The 22,148-nt window shown below is 36.9% G+C and overlaps 1 protein-coding gene across 1 annotated transcript; it reads right to left on the reverse strand.

The window, feature by feature from the left end:
• Window positions 1–8,400: 8,400 nt before the first annotated feature.
• Window positions 8,401–20,704, reverse strand: fndc5a (fibronectin type III domain containing 5a). The gene is made up of 5 exons (XM_036573521.1): window positions 20,623–20,704; window positions 13,640–13,755; window positions 11,420–11,618; window positions 9,272–9,361; window positions 8,401–8,579 (listed from the first exon to the last, which is right to left on the reverse strand). The coding sequence occupies exons 1-5, from the start codon at window positions 20,678–20,680 to the stop codon at window positions 8,440–8,442; spliced, it is 603 nt and encodes a 200-aa protein (XP_036429414.1). The 5' UTR covers window positions 20,681–20,704; the 3' UTR covers window positions 8,401–8,439.
• Between the last annotated feature and the right edge of the window lie 1,444 nt (window positions 20,705–22,148).

The following is a 22,148-nucleotide window of genomic DNA, read 5'->3' on the forward strand; positions in this document are numbered from 1 at the left end:
CTGAAATACCTAATTAATAAAGGACACAGTATCTCATAATTGTTTGGAGTAACATTTCGGGAATTACAAACACTCTACATTTCACTGCAATGTTATGTGTTTAAGCCCTTAAAATCCCAGGCTTACTGCATGCGAAGGCTTATTATTCAATAAATACAGAGACTTCAATGCAAACTAGCTGAGCTATTCTTAAATTATAGAAGCTTGTAATGAAACTTTGGGCCCACCTGCAGGCCCTGGCCATGTAGGAGGTTAAGCAGGAAAGTAAATGAGGAACACAACCAAGTAAAAGGTATATGGTGTAAAATGATGAAGGTAAATTATACGATGCAAGATGACAAAAATACGGTGTAAAAATATGAAGACAGTTTTCTGAAGTAAACAGAAAAGACTCAGTAAAACCACAATAAAAAGAGTACTTTCTTTTGCAGCCCAGATTCAGTTACATACAGGCGCATACTATAGAAGAGCCTTAGTGCTGGCTTTGAAACTTCTTTGTATGTTAGTCTGCCTTGGAATTTACCATCATATTACCCCCCCAAAAAATTACCTAGTTCTCTATATCTCACACTTACCTGGTGGACATCTTCAACTTCAGGGACTTTAAAGGAAAGTTTACCCACATTAGTGCAATAACTGGTTCTTTACATTGGCTCCCAGCCAGCTACAGCATAGATTTTAAATGCTACTAATTGTCTAAAAATCACTAATAGAGTGCTGATATGCTGAAAAAACAGCAAAACAGTCTCATATCACTAGAATCTGGTCAGCAAGTTCTAGAATCTAAACATGCACAATTAAAAAGATGGTTTCTCAAGGGTTCTTTAGTAAAGGCAATTGTTCATGAGTTCTATATAGAAAAAATGGTGAAATGGTTCTTCAGATTGGTGAAGAATGTGTTGTATATGGAATCTTTTTGAAAATGGTTCTATTACGCTCCAAAAATGCTCTTCTATCGTTACAAGCTTGACATTGTAATAATAGCAGAACCTTGTATACAACCAACACATTCTAAATCAACTTGAAGAGCCATTCCACCATGCAAAGAAGCACTTAAGCATCCAGATGGTTCTGTATAGAACTCATGGTGCCACCATTGCCTTTACTGAAGAACCTTTGAAGAAACATCTTTTTTAAGCGTGTGGAGCCACTATACTGAAAACAGACATTTCTGCACCAGCCAGTTTCCCTCAGAAATGATCATTTTTCATAGATTCAAAACTATGATTCACATCTGTTGGAGTTCAGAGCATGGAGTTATGTAATTATAATATGCAATTATTGTTATATACATAATCTATACGAATATTTTTACATATAGATTTTTTAACCATTTTACAACAAGACTACCCTTATAACAGGTTTATAAATGGTTTCTGAATGGTTTATGATGTGTTTCTGAATGGTTTTAATTGTAGCACCTTAAAATAAGCAGTTATAAAACATCAATTAAAAGGCTAACAATGAGCTGCTATATCTGATAAATATGAATGTCTGATAGAGGACACAAAGTAATATCTGTAACCAGCAAGATCTCAGTTTTGGGCTCAGTATTTGGCATGTTATTGTTGCCCTTTTCATTAAGGTGTTATAACTGCTTATTAATTATTTGTAAGACAGACAACATAACTACAGCTTTCTTAATATATAAAAAAAATCTTCTTCAACTGACACTATAGAATAACATTTAAATGCAAAAGAAAACTCATAAATGTCGACTTGTTTGCTCACCTATGATGATGTAAACACATTAATATATTCAATCTGTGTTGTTGGAAAAACTGAGGGACAGCCAAAACAGCTGGAAATCATATTTTTTTTGGCTGCTGTTGAAAGGGGATGGGCAACATGACAATATTTGAAAATGTCACCAACAAAGATTTCATAGATCATTAAGATAAATTAAACCCCTCTTTCTACAGCTCCTCATTTATATTGTATCTTATTTCACTTCAATATTCAGCTGCAAATGCAACAAATAAAGATATTTAGAAGCAGAGGTATGTATGACCATTAGCTTTATCATCTCCATATGGGTCATATACAAACCGCATACCATTTCCATCACCCATGCTGGTACATATTCAGAGTAAATACACATACATATTCAGGGCTTAAGAGTAAAAATGAATTTATCCTTACAATTATATTTATGTACAGAAAATCGAAGCTTTGCTTTATTAAGGCAGCTTTGAAACTTTTAAGCTCAAAAGAATAGAGTTGGTGCTTCCACTGTAGCTCTTTAAAACCACCATTACTGTACAAGCACAACTGTTCTTCATGAAACTCACACATGCTGACTGGTGGTTTAATGTAATTCCGTATGGATTTTCCCATCAAATTTAAAGACATCTGCGGATCATTCACTCCAGTGGTTACCGCCACACAAGAACAATCTCATGGGGAAGCTTGCATGCTAATAACAAGAGGAAATGTGGTCGTTTCAATCCACCAAATATCTGGTTGTTTCAGAAGAACAAGATGGAAAATTGCATCGTTACAAGGAAATCACTGGACCAACAATGCAACCCATATTGCTACATCTGTCCATGTCTTCAAAAAGGCAAACACTACAGCAAGCAATAGCCTGTCATCCAAAGAAAATGGACAGTCTTTCAAATGTGGCTTGATTTTGAATGGACACAAGTGGAGAATGAAGATTTTTGGCTTTATTTTGCCATTACAGCATAGTTGCTTGTGGTTCTGCCATTCTAAGAAGCATCTTAAGCAGAAAGCATCATTAACCCTTAGAAGTCGCAATTATAATCATTAATGAGAAAAGCATGGTCTAATTTAGTGATAATTATTTCACACTCATAGCTCATTAAAACAAAGAAATTTGAAATGAAGTACAAACTGCAAACTTTCAGCAGAGGAGAATTTTTATGATTTGAGTTTGATGAAAAGGTTGTGTGTTTGGTGGACAGAAAAATCACCCTATTGGGTAACACTTTTTGGATAGTACAGTGTAGATGCTTTGTTGATAACTTTAATTGACATTCAACCAAATATCTGTTGAATTCATCTTAGTTTTCCTTAAACTTAAACCTAAACCTATTACTAATCTTAACTTCAATCTCAACCTTAAACTTAAAATGAAGTTGTTTTAGTTGTTAATCCTGGAGAGCTGGACATCATCCATTACTTTTTTTACTTTTTATAAGGAAAATAGTGATTCAGTTCTTTACACCTGTTTGTAATTGTGTTGCTTAGCTGAAAGACATACATATAATATTGAATATTAAATATATTGCTGCTGTTGAAACAAATTTTTTCAGTTTTTGACATAATTTGAAAATGCCTGTCACCCTTTACATTGTGTTTAAATTTCATGATAAATGGACCAAAACAAACGGCCCAAAAAGTCTGGTTCCACTGACTTACATTAAAAGTAAAGCATGTTTTTGCTTCTCCTGTAAAGTTACGATTTTGGAGATATGAGGTTTTGTTCTGACAACAGTGATATGTTAATATGTCACTTATAGCTTTGTTTTGAACACTTTTCCAATGAAGCCATTATTTTTTAAATATTATTTATCACACATCATTCCAAGTAATTCATTTTAATGATGTTCTGCATAGATTTTATGTAAATATGGTAAACATTTTGTATTTTTATTCTTAAAAGCAGAATGATAAATAGTTTTTGCCCTTTTAACTTTAAATCACTTTTTAATCACAAAGTCATTCCCTTACTGCCCCATCTTCAGATTCTGTGCCTAACTGAGCCTCCCATCAAAATCATCTGGACATGCCACTGACTTGGTCATAACCTTACATTTATCTGTAAATCAGCTCTATTGCATGTGATATCACCCAAAATCAGAGGAATTCAAACATCCCAGACATGCATTGTGAACTTATATGTTTTCAGAAAACTTAAAAACGAGACTAAAGTGTTTTGATGTTCTACAGTGAAAGGGTGCCAAAAAATAACCTACTGTCAGTTCCTGGGCATTTGATGGTCAGCACAGCTTGGGAAGATCCATAAATTGAAACTTTTGCCAGCAAACAACAGCTTCATCACACTGTTGACTATCTATAGATAGTTTATAGAGGGCTATAGTGTAGTATCCAAAACACAGAGGTCGTTTTTGGACCAAAACACAGACTCAGATGTGTGGAGAATGTAAATTGAACACAAGTAATATTAAATATATAACAGAGTAATTAACTGTATAAATCTGTAGTTAGATTTGAATATAGCAAAACGACAGTAATTCTTGACTTCTAAGGGCTAATGGACTGAAGACTATGTATGTAGCTTTACAGTCCTATGATAACAGACTATGTTTCATAGCATACAAAATTGAAAATGTAGAGTAAATCGTAAAAAGTGATATTTCATCTTCAAAATTCAAGAATTTAAATTTAACCCCCCCTCCCCCCGACCCTAACCTCCACCTCCACTGTTTAGATGGAAATCCAGTCTTGGCTCCCTTGGTGCTGTGTTATTGCTGATGTGAAGTGTTTTCAGCCCTTGTTTGGAGAAGAAGGTCCTCCCTGAAGGAGATATTGGCATCCGTGAGATGTACGAGAAGGGACATCCTTTAGGGACATGTCCTTTAGCACTGACTGACTTATAAGGGACGTCTTTCTTCAGGAGTCCTTAATTACTGATAAGACAGCAGCTCCTTCAGCACATTATTGAACAGCGTCAGCCTCCTGACCATGAGTCCACTCGTCTTTTATTGGCAGGTTGCACCTCACTTACTAAGAAAGGGTTTCGTCAAAGGACGCGAAAGTACGAAGCTATCGCAATCAGTCCATTTTTCAAGAAAGACTTCGATCTTGTGTCTAGCAATAAGAATCAAACTTGTAGTAAGAGGAACTAATTGTGAGTCAGAATCTGAAAGAAAGAGCACACTGCAGATACCGCGTTATGTATATGACATACTTATCTATATGCATGAACTTGGATTACATAAGCAGAAGAAAAACAACTATTCCCATGTTGGTAGACCAGAATAGTGAGGCTCTAATATTATTCAGCACCATTCCTTGATCTGCCTCTTTCGCGCCATGAAATCTCACTGTAACTGTTCCTAAATTAGCCGCCGATTCTCTGGACAGACGCTTCTGTCCCTGAGAGTGAACAAGGGTTTGAAACAATGTGTAGGGTTTAGGGAACGTCTCAGGTCGTGGAGTCGAGTAGTATGTAGCAAACATGAGTTTTCAGGGCAGTTGCCTTAAAAATCTTCAAATATTTTCAATGGTAGAGCTATATTTAATGGATTGTAATGTATAATGTAAAGAAATGCATATCAGTTTATATAAACCTACCAATGTTACTAATATTACACTCTCTAATGCACAAAAGATCATGAAATTACAAGAAGCAGTGTCTAGAGAAGGTAAGTGTACCTTTTAAAACACACTGAAAAGGTGAACCATGGAGGTCTGAATGTATGCCAACATTAAGGACATTGACACGTCCATACATTACTGTGCAAATGTCAGAGACCATCCTTAATTATAAAAGTATGAGTAATTCATTTTTCAATGTCAAAAAAAGCAGAAAACTAGAAGCCTTAATAACTAAATATAATATCACATTTTTCAGTGTTTAGTATCAGTATTTTGTATTTCAGTATTTTGTATTTACAACTATTGTTTATTATTGCCAGGACTTCATAATATTTAACACTCAATTAATTTTACAGTAAAATGCCATATTCATAATTTTATTGTGAAATCAGCTCTTAAGTGAATCTTACGAGATTTTCCATACCAAAAAAGCTAATTACTATTAAGTTTACATTGAGCTGCATCACACAGCATTATGGCATTTAAAAATGGCACACACATTATAATAAAAACATTTTAAGTGTTCTTATTCTGATTTATTTATGTATTTATTTAATCATTTATTTATTTGCAATTGTTACATTTTATTTATTTTAACATATTCAACATATTTCTCTGATAAAATTAAAAGTCTTTTTTTATAGGTAAATTTACAGTAAATTACTGTAATTACTGAACCAAATTTTCTTGTCTTTTTTCCACATTTTTTTAGGATTTTATCTCCAGAGAAATATGTCCTGAAACACTAATAACTTAGTGATCTTTTGACTGAACATTAAATAAATGAAGATTGGTCTTTGACTTACACAGTACTGTATATAGTCAATTTGATTGAAAGGAAATGTGTGTCACAATCAAATTAAGTTTATATGATTCTTTTTTTGAGTGTATAACTAACACATTTTCATAAATCACAACTCAACTGACCTGTTAAATGGTCAGCACTTATATACATCAATGAAACAGGTTTATGATTTGAAAGCTGAAGCTGAGAATAGGCTCCTGGATAAATGATGGCCTTAATGAGACATAAACCCTTCCACTTAAATCACTAGCAGAAAATATTTATAGAGACGTCAGTCACTGTAAAAGAACCTGCCTCCACTAAAATAGCTTTACTGTCAAAAAATGAAAAGAAGTATGAAAAGCTGGGATCTAAATAGGACAAGGCGAATCAAATCAGAGTAAAATGGAGGGGTAGGAGAAGAAGAAAAGAGAGGAAAAGATGGTGGCTTATGGGTTTCAGCATCTTCTCAGCCGTGCCTGTATAATGATGCTGAAAGCAGCTGGCTGTTTATTGATAAGGAGCTGAGAAAAGCCCATCGTTCTGCCCTGCTTTTCATTCTGTGGCTCTCTGGCTGAGTTAATCACCTCTCTGCCGGCCAGCCATGGCGCTTGGCTTTATCTCCGAAAGCCCTGGAGGCTCAGGGAGGCGCTCTGTGGCCTTTCACTGAGGCCAGGCCTGCAGTTCTCCTGGCCCTCTTCAGAGGCTTGCTGGAGCCAATCGCTCCAATACCTGGCTCACTGTAACAAACCAGCTGTGCCATTGTGTCAGAAGCTTTGTCCTTTGTTGAAGAAATGCGTCCCGTCACACTTCAATGATGGTTACGGATGGCGACCGCTTGGCATTGGTGTTGTTTTTGGGGCACTGCTATTAAAAAATTACAAAAAGAGAAGACATATGTGTTTAAGCCTAGAAAGAGAACAGGTAGATGACAAAAGGAATGAATTTGATTATGGAGAATGTATTTGTGCTTAATGGGAGTCTTAGTAGCCTTGGCACAGCAATAAATGAGATCGAGTCTGACAATAACCATTTTATACCCTTCATAACTTCCTGCAAAATGTCCTTCAACACAATGAATCCCATAAGAATGTTATTTGTGGTGTTGTTTGAATGAATATCAATTAGAGCCCAGCGGATAGTCTCATAGATACTGAGATTAAATTTCTGATAACCAAAAACAATGGACACTATTTTTATGTGGTCAAAATTTAAAGGGGCATTCCTGCCTAAACCTCAAATTCAATGCTATTTGTGTTTGTATTTGTGTATATTGTGTTATTCACTATTCTGTTCTGCAGCATTGCATCCCTCAGCCCTATTGATTTGACAAAATTTATGATGTGATGGCAACCAATCGCTGGAATCCAAATATTGGTCAAATTCATCACCCAAATGATGTAGCAGTCAGGCCCTAATATCTAACCCAGGAGTCTGTAACCCAAATGTTAAGAAGAGCCATTTTGTTGTTTTCAGCAAAAATCAAACCACCTTGGGAGCCACAATATTTTCTGTCCGTTTTACCATTTTGGCTGTAAATATGTCTCAGTATGTGTTATTATAGGCTAACTAATTGTTTATAAATCAAAACACAGACTTACTTTAAGCCTTAGCTCAGCTATAGCCTCTTTTCTTGCATCTCTGGCAGGAAACTTTTCCTCAAAGTGGGATAGTTTCTTCTAAAACGAGAAGCTGGTGAACGAGAAGCTGACTTCAGCTTCAAGTGTTTGACAGTTTCTCACTGCAGATTAAACGTATCAGGAAACCAGCCGAGTGTTAATACGTGTAATAAGTCTGTTTATCTCCAAATTATCCATTCTCTTTGCCATTAGCTACTAGCTAGGCGAGATTGTTCTCTGTGTTACTATGTGACCAGCAGTCCGTGAGCCGACTTTCAGGGTTGAAATGTTAATTAGCAGTTCTACATTAACTCCAGCATTTAAGACCATTTAGCGTTAAAACTGATGTTGAACAATCAGCAGAGCTTTATTTTACTGTAAAGGAGGATTATTTTATTTTTACCTACAAATCTAATTCAGCTGTGGAGCCACAACAGGACAGTAAAAGAGCTGCATGTTGCCGACCCCTAATCTAGTAAAATAGTGTGCTAAAAGTTATTAAAACACTGGGCAATGAAATGGATTGTATACATTATAAATAAGTCTAGTTAGTTGAGATTATTCAAACCATATTTTCTACTGTACTCAAATTTAAATTGAGCTTTTCCCTCAGAATGGCCCAATGGAACTGCAATGAAAATGAGATTTGAGATTTGACAGATTTTGCAGGAACGATTCACCTGCCTGATGTCCTCTGAGCTCTTGAGGGGGGGGGGAGAGGAGGTGCGATTATACCTTGCTCCGCAACAGCCCACCACTCGGGTGCTCAGGGGTACTACACTCTGAGGAATTCTTGGCTTTATCTTTGTTGTTGTTGGGCTCGTTGTCTTTGATTATGTCGTACTGACGACAGAAGAGGGCAATCACGCCTGAGAAATAAAGACAAAGATAACTATAAGAAAAAATAAAATCAGAAAACTGAAAACAAAATTGTATTCCACAAACACATCAATATTGTTGTATATTGTTATAATATGAAGAAAATCTTGCACTACATATTTTTTCATTCATATTTCATTCAGTCGCTCAACTGACGGTGACCTTAATCTTGACGATGTCTTATAAAACATTCATGCTTACAAAAAATAGCAGATTTATTCCCAAGTCTGAATGAGAGGACACATGTCTACTTAATTCTATTTACCTGTATTTAACCTCCACTATGTCCAGTTAACCTGGCCATGTTTACTTCTGCCAAGTTAACCTAACCCTATTTGTCCATGTCCAGTTAAAACTTTATCTATCTGGATCCAGTGAAAATCCATCCTGTTCACATGAACCTGATTAACCATGTTCTATTAATCTGTGTTGAGTTAACCTCACCCGTATTTAACAGTGTCCAGATAACCCAACCTATTTACCTGCATTTAACTATCAACCCTCTATTTACATGTGTCCATGTATCTCTGCCCTGTTTAACTGCAATCAAGCCCACTCCTGCTTCCCATGTCCATTTAACTCCTCCCTACTTACGTCAGATCAACCAGATTTTTCCTTTGGTAATTCACTTACTGACACTGCTACAGTGGTTTGTTCAGAGTAGAATTGTCGCAGTCATTACCTGCCCACATTATTAGCACCACCACAATGATGATGAGCTCCCCTGCCCTGAGTTGAGTGGTCTGGCCCACTTCTTCCATGGTGACTTCGTCTGACAAAATAAATGGCAAACATGAGTTTATGATGACTGTATACTCCTATGTTCAGCAAATGACTGTGTGAATACAGCAACCAACAAATTTTAATGTTGAGATCTAAAATCATATTGTTAAAATTTTTGACACCATTAAAGTTATTGCAACAATGAAGAGTTCCCATAAATTTGGAAAGTGCAATTTCTCAAAGTTTATTACTTTCTTAAAAAGGAGCTTTTTCAAGGGTTCTGAAGGCAGTGGCTGTGTATAGAACGATGACAAGTTAAAGAACCACTTAAATGGTCAAACAGTCCTTTGCAGTTCAAAAAATGGTTCTTTTTATGCGTTCCATTTTAATATTGCTTCAGTTGCCATCCACAAAGGTCAGTTGCTGTTATTATTATTATTATTATTATTATTATTATTGACTTGGTATAATTTCTATAATCTCGATGATGGAGAACCCATTGTGTATGATTCTTTAACGAACCAATGAAAAAGGCTCTATATTGCACCAATGGGTTTTTTTATTGTTCCAGTTCTTTACACCCTTAAAACCTTAGTTGGTTCTGCAAGGTTTCTTTATTAAAGGTATGGTTATACATGGAACCATGACTCAAAAAAAAAAATTGAATGCATAAATGCTTCTTTGCACAATTAACTGGTTAGTTTCTGGGTATATGGTTCTTTGAAGAACTTTTCCAAAAAATGGTTCTATTTTACACCAAAAAAGATTTTGCTCTTTTGCATTTAGGTATTATTTACACTCTTAAAACAGGGTTCTGCCAAAAAAAGCTCTTTGTACATTGCCAGGAATTAACCACTTTTGGTTCTCTTTCAATGAAATTCGTAAGTGTGAAGTGTAAAGAAAATTTTAAGGTACTTCCACATGATGTAAACATTCAAGCAAAAGCCCTTAAACTTGTATAGACCTTTACATTATGTGTAGGTTGTTTAAACCTTTGGAATTAAATGTTGTTCTTTAAAGAACCCTTTTTTAAGAACATCAAACCTTTTGCCTGCGAGTCACTGTTTTGTAAAGCCTAATGTTGCTATTATGAATTTTGAATGATTGTGAATTCTGCGCTACACCGTCTGCCCCAGAGAGACTCAGAATCAGAGTCTAGAATTGCTTCGGGAGATGCTGCCTGGGTTCAGTGGGTTTTAAAGAATCTCTTAAAGAACCTTTTAAAATTCCAGGTAAGTAGAGACAAGAGGACAATAGCTTTGGGAGGAAACCTACAGAATCCCCAATTAGCCTTCCACTGGGCTTGCTAACAGACAGAATGAAGTGTCCAACAAATACCAAATATCAGATCAGAGGTATTGATTCTGAGAGCGTTTCAGAGCAGGAGCCGGTCACAGCATGCTAATCAACTGAATCAGCTGGGCTTCAAACAAACTGTGTTTCTCAATATGCCCCCAGATAGCTTTAGCGTTAAAGCAACAACACTTCAGTAAGGTTTGTAATCCTTTCCAGATCTGGAAACTGATACAGTATCAGATGTGTTCTAATATTATAATAAAACTGGTTTACGTTTGGGCTTATGGTACATCATATGTCCAAAAATAGACACCTGCTCAATAAACGTTTCTTCTGAAGGGTACTGGTAAGTTTCTCTTGCTTTGCTGCAGTAACAGCCTCTGCTTTTCTGGGAGGGCTTTACATTAGATGTTGGAACATTGCGGTGAGGATTTGATTGAGCATTAGTGAGGTCAGGTACTGATGTTGGGCAGCTCTGAATCACTCCAACTCATCCCAAAGGTATTAGATGAAGCTCATTGAATGACTCCAGAAAAACACAGTTCCACTGCTCCACAGCCAAATGCTGGGGGAGGGAGGTTTTATACCCCTCTAGCTGATGCTTGGCTTTGGGCATGGTGACCTTAAGCTACAGCTGCTCTCATTCTATGGCAATACTTTTCTATGAAAATTCTCAGGTGTCAATTATAGTGTGACTGCACTGCTGATATTGATGAGCACTGAGATCCCAGTCTCTCATCTTTGAGTTATATTAAGGCTGTTTACTCTTCACTGAGAATTGTGTTTGATGTGCGATATCTGGTACATGTACCTTTACTCTTAGAGGCCTGTCTCTCGGCTTCTTTCGGCGTCCTGAAGCGCAGCGGCTCGCTGGGTGGACTGGTCCCACGCACACTGATAGACTGCACATGCACAATGTAGTCCGTGTCTGCCTCCAAATCCCATAATGCACAGCTGCGAGTGGTCGTGTTCACCTCCTGTATGAAGCGTAACATGCGCACATCCTTCTTCTGTTTGAAGGAGGAGGTGCAAAAGTCACTGCAGTTAATTATATGAATACTAATAATAATTTAATATTAATAGCATGTTTCATACATAAAAATGCTGCTCAAGGTGCTTCACAAAAAGTGCATAAACAAAAACAGAAAGTGTGTTTACATATATAAACACACCATAATCAAAGCCTGTGAAAGAAAACTGACCTTGAAAAATGTGTTTAATTTGAACAATACATGTTTTTACACTCTAAATATACCTTAATACATGCTACTCTTGGCACACTGAGTGTGCTTAGACTGAAATTAAGCTTTAATTGAATACATATTAAATGCATTTTGTTGTACTTTTGCTCTTAAGTAGTTTTATGTATAGAATTTGTAGACATAACTGTCATAACACTCTCAATATAGATGGTAAATATACTGCTGTACATACTGCTACACTACAGTGCTACTAATTAAGCTATACTGAAACAAACATGCACTTAAATTAGATTTCAATATCACTGAATACCTTTCATCGACCAAAACATGCATATTTTTGTGAAACATAATAAAGAATAGACTTAAATATATTATTAGGGACAACTAAACACAACTTATACATACTTAAATTCTGTTTATGTAATGTTAAAATGTTCTCTGCCTATAATTGCTGTAAATTAGAAAAACGTACAACGTTCAAAACGTACTTTAAAAGTCCATGTTTTTATATATACTTCTAAATAATATGATTAATGTCAGTTGTCAGTTAAATATATTGTATTAAAAGAAATACATTATAATACAAATTTTGTGTGTTAAGAAATACATTTTTCTGTCCTGGCCCCCAGGTGGTGGAATGAACTCCCATTGGCTGTCCTAACAGCAGACTCTCTCATGGTCTTCAAATGCAGACTCTCTTTTTGCAGCACTGAAGTGAGCACTAAGTTAAGTACTCATTGAAATATGTTGTATTGCGCTGTGTTTAATTCTCTTTCTTTTCCCTGGGTATCAACAGAGGCTTCTGTTTCTAGCAGTATCTGAGCTCAGGACTGGCTTTCTCTCTAACCTATTTGTAACTAGCAAAGATATTTTCTGTGTAGACAACAAAGCAATTTTGTAATTCGCTCTGGATAAGAGTGTCTGCTAAATGCTGTAAATGTAAATGTTAATGTAAATACATTTATTCAAGTGTTTGTTCCTCCCAGCATACTTAAGTACAATTCTAAATGTGTTTCTTTAAAAACATATTTTCAAAAATGCACAAATATATCTGTCCTGTGTTGCTGCCACATTTATTTTAGGTTAGTTAGTTGGTTTGTACAAAAAACTCAAAGGAGCTCAAAGTCAGGCTGAGCTGAGATGTTTTAGCTACAACAGCTGCTCTCAACTTCCTCTCCAAGTATAAAATAAAGTTTTTCAGAGTCAGAAAAAAAGAGAATGAATTATTAATGTTTGCACATTTTTCAAAGGATGTCTCTCATTCACTGAACAAAAGAGAGCAAAAGAGAAAGAAAAAAGTGATTCATCATTTATTTCTGTTAAACTGAACTGTCTATCTAGCTTTTCCTCTCCTTCCATGGTTTCGACTGTCTTTCCTATATTTTTCTGTGTTTTCTTAAAACTGTTCTTTGAAAAACAAACGTTCCTAAATAGTTCTAGGTATGGATGTACTGTTCTAAGAAAAACATTTTATTTCAGACTATGCAGAGGTTCTTTAAAGTTTTTTGTGCTTTTCCTTTTTTTTCCATATAACTTATGGTTTGGTCTTCTTAATTTAATTTTGACAGAAAAAGATAAATAATAAGAAAAATAATAAGAAAAAAATTCTAACAAAACCAAGAGTGTTGTTTCATACTTGGACCCCTAAATATAGCCCCAAGTGGCAATATGAGAGATCCAAGCACTATTTTGCAGGTAGGTCCAACTTAGCAATTATCATAGTGCCCCATTTAGACCCATGTCTATTTTTCAAAATTATGCAGTGAGTACTGCCAGTATTTCATTGATCTTATTTCTTCTCTCTCTTCTCCCTCTATCACACCCCATACCTGCTGGGTGATGGCGAATCCAATGACAGGCTCTGCATCTGGGATGTCCCATGTCACTGCAGCAGAGTTAGCCTTCAGATCCCTAATGGACACATTTACAGGAGGAGCTAAACTGTCTTCAGACAGACAAAGAGAGGGAGAAAGACGGGGCAAAAAGAAACAAAAACATTACAACAAATGCAAATAAACAATATATTGTGATTTGATGTGTGATGGGTGTACGTGTTTGAAATGCTGCCTCTACAGTACTTTGCAAAAGTCAGAGACCAGCTTAGTTTATTTGATGTCCAGTTAACAGAAACTAAAGATCATTGAGTAAAACTTATTTATTCTTCAGGTAATATTTGCAGAGGAGAAAAAAATGGAGAAATACAGAGAAAATAGGACTCTTAACAACCATGCAAGACCTGGCAGAAAATCAAGCTGCTTCAGATCTGAAAAAATCCACTTCCATCCTTCCACTGTGAGAAGACGACTCAGGGCTATGGGTCTGAAAGGATGTGTAGCTGTCAAGAACCTCACTGAGAAAAGGAGACGGAGTCCAGACCTCAACATCACTGAATGTGTTTGATTACTTCAGAAAATGATCAACCAGCTTCTAAGACTGAACTTTGGAGGCGTGTCTGCAGATTTCTTCGAAACACTGAAAGTGAGTCTCCTGAAAAGAATGGAAGCAGTAATAAAGGTAAAGAGTGACACACTAAATACTCTTGACTGATATTTTATATTTAGTTGTTACGTGCAATGTTCTGATAAATATGATTATTGCTTTTTATCCTAAAGCTGAAAAATGAATAACTGGTACTTGATGAGGCCCTAAATGAAGCGTGGTCACATATAGGAAAACTGAAATAAGTTCAGAAGAACAGGCTGCGACGATGATGAAGATGATGATGGTGATGACGAGTGGTGTGTTTTTGAACTCTCTCTGTTCTCTCTGTCAGTCCAGAGACGTGCGTGTTGTGTGTTGTCAGCTTTCAGCTGATTTCATGCTTTGATGGTTGAGGGCGATTTCAGCGCCAAAGACGATGTGTGTTTCATCTTCTGAGTGTGTGACATGTTGTCAGGTACAAGAGTGCTGCTCAAGAAGAAAGACATTTCAAAACAAAGAGAGAGAGAGAGAGAGAGAGAGAGAGAGAGCTGCCTTTGCTGTTGTATTAACTGAAGGCTGCTCTGGGGGAAAGTGGTAAATTCAGTAAGAGCAGAAGGCCGTAGGTGTGTTGCTGAGCTTTATGCTGACACAAGCTTTTTTCTTCTGTGGAGTAAGAGGCCATATGGGACACATAGTACTAAACACACAACACATACATTATAACCAAACAAACAAGAAAAACTCCTATTAGCAGCCCAGAGGGGGGAGAGAGAGAGAGAGAGAGAGAGAGAGAGAGAGAGAGAGAGAGAGAGAGAGCGGGGGGGTGCTATTGTAATGTAGTATAGAAAAGCAGAGATTTTAACAGCAAGATCTAGATAGGAAATGCTAGCATTAAATAGATTAATAATAATAATAATAATAATAATAATAATAATAATAGAAGTAGTAGTAGTGGTGGTGATAATACTTGTAGTGGTAATAATACTTAATGATACTTATATTGTTGTGATATAGTTGTAATTATATTGTAATACGCATATATTGTTATTAGTAGTATTAGAGATAACACTAGCTGTAGTAGTTGTAATAACAAAGGGAAAAGTAGTAATAACAATATTATTGTTTTTTGCTTTAGTAGTAGCGCACTCAAAAGTAATGTGTTAAATAACAACACATAAGTCTAACTGTTTTTATCCATTTTAACACAGCAATGAGTCAATGCAATGTATTAAAGACAAAATGTGTTTTTAACACATCTGTACTAAGTGTAGTATTTGACAGTAGTAATAGCAGTGATAGTAATAGTGATAATAATAGTAAAGTATTATTATTATTTGAGGTTTTAGTAGCAGTTAAGATGTGAAATACAAGAGGTTCTGGGGGTCTGGCACTCATAATTAACCTCTTGAACCCTTCAAATGTCTCAACATCAACATTCTGGGGGCTCTTTGAAAAGAAACTTATTATTATGTTATGCTGTCATTGTTTAGCTGCTCAGTTGCAAAAACAACTGAGTTTCCATCCATCCGTCCATCATCTAAACCGCTTATCCTTCTGGGTCATGGTGGGGTGCTGGAGCCTATCCCAGCTGTCATTGGGCGGAAGGCAGGATACACCCTGGACGGGTCGCCAGTCCACAACTGAGTTTCTGTTTTTGATATTCTTGACTAACAACTACAGATGAAGCACTGCTCTGCCTCATGGTGGCGCTGTAGCAAACTAATTCACCCAGTTGGTCCTTCATAGCCCAGCAGCTGTAACTGCCTGGGATTCCTCTGAAAAACTTTACATTATGCCACAACATATTTATGAATCTGAAAACTTTCCCATTTTCCCAAGAGTTTGGTGGAAAAAGTGAATTGTCACTCATTTCTCAAACCAAAGACAAAAGGGAAGATATATAAGATCTCAATTATTGTGTGGAAAAGCATATTACCAAACTAGAAAAGAGGATTTAAAGAAGAAGAACTAATAAACCATTTTGTTGCCACTGAAGCTAACATCAGCACTGCTATGCTGAGTGAGGAGCCAGCTATCACTAGAAATAGTGAGCCAACATGCGAATCCCTGAATACCAAGGGGTATTTTGCACACTGGTAGTAGTAGTGATAGTAGCAATTGTAATAATAGTAGTAGTTGCAAAATAAATATTATTTTTAGCTTCAGTAGTAGGAGTGATTGTGGAAATAGAGAATATGATACTAGTAATAGTAAAAGCAATATTATTGTTATTAAGACAAATATTAATAATAGTAGTAGTAATCGTAGCAAGTGTGAAAGCTGTAGCTGTAATAATAGTAGAAGTAGTAGTAATAATATTAGTAGTAATAGTAGAAGTAATATTTTTGTTGCATTCTTTTGTTTGTAGCTGTAGAAATAATAATTGTAATACAAATAGTATTATACTATTTTTGTTTCTGCTATTAGTAGTCAAATCATTATTATTATTATTATTATTATTATTATTATTATTATTATTATTATTATTATTATGAGTGGTCATTTTGAGTTTACAGTGCCTGGTTATTCTCTAGAGAGTGCATAGCATTATGGAAAAGTCAGTGACTTATAATGATTATATATTATATTACATAATTACTCACTCTGAAGAAAGTAGAGCACTGTAGTCTGTACAATTGTATATGAAATATGCGAGTTCAGAGAATTGTTTTTCTTTCTACATTAAAAGCTAGAATTAAACTTTGTGTCTCAAACAAACAAAGTCATTAGTAATTAGTGGCATTTGGCTTCAACCCCTGAGAGCTCATATTTCAACACAGTTTCATTCCAATTGGGTTGGGAAATAAGGGCTGAATTTTCACAGCCACAGTGGGACTGAAACAGCCTGACAGATTAATATTTACTATAAAAACTAATGTTATATTGGTGTTTTATTTGATGTAGGCTCTTGTGTATTTGTCTTCATTAAAAAGCAGATGTGATATTTACTTAAAGGCCACACACACACACACACACACACACACACACACAAATGCAAAACTTGAGTAGAAAGATTGTCTTTTTGTATGCAAATCGCCCTAAAATGATGACAGTGTAAATTCCACTTCTCTGCCATTCGTTGTTAAATTGCTCATAATTGCCTCCTTCGCTGCAAAGCCAATTTTATACCTAATTTCCATGGAAACCTCTTCACAGCATGATGGATAAGAGACTTTAATCAAGTTTATGGTGAGTAATAAACAGTCCAGTTAAAGTGCCATGCTCTCAGCAACCAATTAAAATAGAACAGTGTCACCAATTCATGTCCAACCAATTTCTTTTTAATTAAAAGTGGCATCAAGTGGCTGAGTGTGAACCATCATGCTCTATAATTACTAATATTACTAATGACGTGTGATACAGATCGAATAGAGGCCTCCTTACGATAGTTTTCCAAAACCATCAACACATTGGTGTCACTGCTGGTTGAGAATAGTCCACTAGCAAAAAACATCCAACTAAGTGCAGCTCTAAGGTCAGACACTGACCATTGATGAAGGGATAGATGATTGCTAACTCAGGCTGTGCATCAATAGAGCCTCTAATTGCACTCCAGCAAGGTGCAGCTACAAGAGAGGGGTTTCTGCTAAAGCGGCCAGTAAATGTATACTCCAGTATGCGCCTTTGCCTGATACACGTGCACCAGCACCACACACTCTATCATGTTAATGGCAATATATTGTTCAGAATGGACCACCACCAAAATAATATCTGGTCAACAGTGAGTTTGTGGTCAGAAACTCACCAATGTTGAATGATGTAGAGGGGGCTGATACATAGTGTGGTTACAGATGGGCTACAGCCAGTCAGTATAAACCTGGAAAATGCACCTACATGGCAAATGTACCTACGAAAATGACCAGTGAAAACGGGTGCAGGGGACTGTCAAACTGCTAAATATACACACACTGCAGATTCATACTGGATTAAAATCACTCCACAATTATTATCATCAGACTGTAAAAATTACAAACACTACAGATTCATTCTGGATTAAAATCACTCCACAATTATTACTGTCAGACTGTAAAACTACACACACTGCAGATTCATACTGGATTAAAATCACTCCACAATTATTACTGTCAGACTGTAAAACTACACACACTACAGATTCATACTGGATTAAAATCACGCCACAATTATCATCATCAGACTGTAGAAACACCACACTGCAGATTCACACTGGAGTAAAATTATGGTGATTCAAGTGAAATTGTAAACAGAAGAAATAAATAAACAGCATATCTTTGCATATAAGCATCAAAATAGACTATTGTGAGTGAAAAGAGGATGTTATGAATCTCAGACTTTTCCTTCTGCGAGTTTGTACAGCAGTGAAGCTGCAGAACACTTGCATTCTCCATCTTGGGCTTCAACACATTGGCTGTCATATGGCTGTCAACCCTCTCCAAAGTCTCTGGCAGTCCCAACACTCTCTCATTACTTGTTAATGCCCATGTGCCCCGATCTGTCATACTGTAAAAGCTTTGGCTCTCTGTAGCTGCTATTGCCGGAAAAAGAAAGCAACTGTAAAAGTGTTGCGAAGCTCCAACAACCACTTCAGCTTCTGATTCATGGGCTTCCCCTCTTCATACCCACTCTTAAAGCAGATTTGTATGTTTAATTTACAGCCACTCGTCTTAATGCATGGGATGCATTTTGTGCGATTTGGCTCATGCATGCACTTCTCAAATGATATGTGAGGGTTGACTGTAAGCATGCGATTGTGATGATCACTGATGACTCATTTTCATGATTGTATATACATTTTCTATAATGGTCAACTATATATTTCAATCTTTGGAGGCATCTGTGCTTTTAGAGCTGATTTGTTTGCTGCAGGTTGTATCACTTCTTATATGAGAATATGAAGGATGTAGGCAGTTGAAGAAGAAAACATACTCTCTTAGCCCCTTAAAATTCCATGATTATTACATAATTATTGTTCAGTAACTACAAGGACTTCAATGCAAACTGCTTGAGTTATTCTTAAGTTATAGAAGTGTGTAAAAAAATTGGGCCCTGGCATTTTAAGGGGTTAAACCATCAATGCCAAGAGAGCGTTTCATTTTTATGTCAATGGGTCTCTTTCATTATTTATTCCTTTTCACAAGTTTTGTCCAAAAAAGAAATGTCCATTTTTTTAAAAAAGTTCCCACGCAAAACTTTCAACAAATATGGACTAGTTTACCCACTTGGTAAAATTTTAAATAAAACAACACTTTCAAAATATTTTAGCATTTTCCAAACCATAGAACATAATTATGGAAGTGTAATTAATAAATGTGAAGAAAAATATTTGATGTATATATGGTGAATGGTTTTCCCAGCTTGTGTATGAAGCATCAGTTGCCTTGTTGGATATTTTAATAGTAAACAAAAATGAAAATCATAATATAATTAAAATTAATTTAAAATATTTCAATTCAAGACTGAACTGAGCGATCTCCAAAACAGTCTGAAATGACATTTTATGGCTAATGTGAAATGAACAAGTGCCAAAGTAAAGTAAATACTTAAAATGTTGTATTTTTACTTATTTTAGGCAATGCTTGTATAAAAATTATATAATGATTTTGGTTTTGAGACCTTTAGAGATCTCTTGAAACCTTTAGGCAACAATTATGAAGGAAACATGAACATTTGTCATTGTGCGTACATTTGGCTGCTCCACACAAGAACAAAATGCTTTTCCTTTCATTCAAAAACTACAGCCATACTTAGTAAACAAGGCCAAAAGCCAAATCTTTTACTTGCTGAAGTTAAAGCTAGATGATTTACTTGGATCACAACAGCAATTCACTCCTACAGAAGACCATATAGAGACACGTAGCTTGTCTTACATGGTAGATAAAGAAGACTTGAAGACTGAAGTCTTGCTGTTCATGAAGACTCATTATTTATGGCTGAAATCGCTGACATTTTTGTTCATTTGCTGGACGTCTATTCCTTGAAGAAAACCTGGTGAGTTCTGTATGGAAGACTCTCAAAATGATGACTCTATTGTCTTAACTGACACGTCTCTAAAACGAGTTTATTTGTGAACTCAGCGTGTTGTGTGTGTGATGTATGCATGTGTCAGTCACAGTGCAACAGGTGCCTACATTATATAGGCAAGTATAAAGGCTATCAGTCAAAATGCTGACTGTACATTCATCATCCTACCCTCTCTCAGCCCTGAGACCTGCACACATCCATCCAGATTAAACATGCATTGCAATTAAACCCTCATGTACATGCAAAACATGACTGAACACCATTCTGCTAAAGTCCCTGCAGTCTTTTGTCTTCTCACTTGTACAGACAGCTACAGTAGCTACTCATTACCAGTCCTCCCAGCCTGTTGCCTCGTCGTCAATTCTAACAGCCAGCCGTGCTTCACACTTACCAGCCACGACCAGGGAAACGCCGAACAAGCTCAGAAGAAGCACTACGAACGTCCCCATCCTTTAAACCATCGCAAGACATGAAATCGCATCTGCACTCGAGTGCCTGCCGTTTCTTTGACAGTCTCGTTGAGAAGCGCAGCTCTTTCAGAACGCTGGACAGCGCTAAAACGGACGCGCAGGCGGTTTCAGCACCTTAGCCAGCACAAATTTAAGAGACGCGGCGGTTTCAGCACCTTGGATAGCGCTACGAGCAGAATTGCGGCTGGTTTCAGCACCTTGGATATGGCTATGTTTGCTGTCCGCGATGCTGACCGTAGATTATAACGCGGGTAATTCGGTCCATTTTCTGCCTGATCACCTGCCTCCTGCGGTGTGATTCGAGATAAAGGGGAATTCGGATTAAAGGTAAAGCAGTTCCAGTGAGGCTGCGTATAATCTCAGCGAGTCCTCGCTTTGTTTTCAGCACCGCAGCAGAGAAACGTGCTGGCTGGACTGGAGATGGGGGGAGAGGGGGGGCATCTAATTACACACTTTCTCTCTCTCTCTCTCTCTCTCTCTCTCTGTGTGTCAACTAAGCTGAGATGAATCTGTGCTTCACTGCAAAATGACAAACATTCCGTTACGTACGTTAAAACAGGAACACTGGATGTAAAACGATAGAAAAGACAACACAACAGCAATGTTTACAGTAAACAGCTTCTGTTTTGGCTGGTCCGTTTTGTACGCACAATGAATGCAAGGAGCATTTCGCTTTAATTTGATTTAAATCGTCCTGTGGCCAATGTGAGCACGTGGGGAAGAAACTGGACACACTGACAATCAAGATTTCAATGGGATCATCACTGTCATTGTGTCCAGTTTCTGAAGCGGCATCTGCATTTCCCCACGTGCTCATCTTAGCCACAGGACGATTTTTACTGACTGAAATTGCATATCTTTTCCCAAACACGGGCCTTTTGGTTCTCCTCTCAAAGCCGCACTCAACCATTCCAGCCCAAAATGAACAATTTCAGCCCTAAATCAACACTGACGGACTGCGGGGAACCTGCATCTGAGGTGTGCTGGGAACAGCGCGAGTCATCTGACCCAAACTAAACGCATTGACTAATAATGTAAATAATACAGTTTACATTATTTTTTAGCACACGGCGATTGAGAAACATCGGATCATCGCTGATCAGCCTTCTTCATTTATTCCTCCATGCGCGAGCTCATCACATGCAATCAGGAGAAAGCGCGAGGACACTCACGCGCGCTAATCACCAATAAGGCCACTCACGCGCACTAATCAGCAGTAGCTCTCCCGACGCGCGCTAACCACCAGTAACTCTAAATCACACACACTAATCACGAGAAACTCTGATCACGCGCGCAAATACGCGCAGTAATCATCAGTAACTCAGTCGCCTGAAGCAACAATCGCGCGTGCGAATTCTCGTAACTCTCCCCACGCGCTCCTCAGCTGCTTACCTGGGCTTATTCACTCTACACCAACGCACGCGGCTCTGATTTGGAAGATAGTGGA

Source organism: Colossoma macropomum, unplaced genomic scaffold (assembly GCF_904425465.1).
Source record: "Colossoma macropomum unplaced genomic scaffold, Colossoma_macropomum, whole genome shotgun sequence".
NCBI classification, from domain to species: Eukaryota; Metazoa; Chordata; class Actinopteri; order Characiformes; family Serrasalmidae; genus Colossoma; species Colossoma macropomum.

What these genes read in the sequence shown, in the direction of transcription:
- fndc5a (XM_036573521.1), bottom strand. Translation starts at nt 20,680, where the DNA reads ATGGGGACGTTCGTAGTGCTTCTTCTGAGCTTGTTCGGCGTTTCCCTG. An exon ending in GATTCGCCATCACCCAGCAG is followed by an intron (nt 11,619 to 13,639) that starts GTATGGGGTGTG and finishes TCCTTCAAACAG; the next exon opens with AAGAAGGATGTGCGCATGTT. An exon ending in ACAGGCCTCTAAGAGTAAAG is followed by an intron (nt 9,362 to 11,419) that starts GTACATGTACCA and finishes TTATTTTGTCAG; the next exon opens with ACGAAGTCACCATGGAAGAA.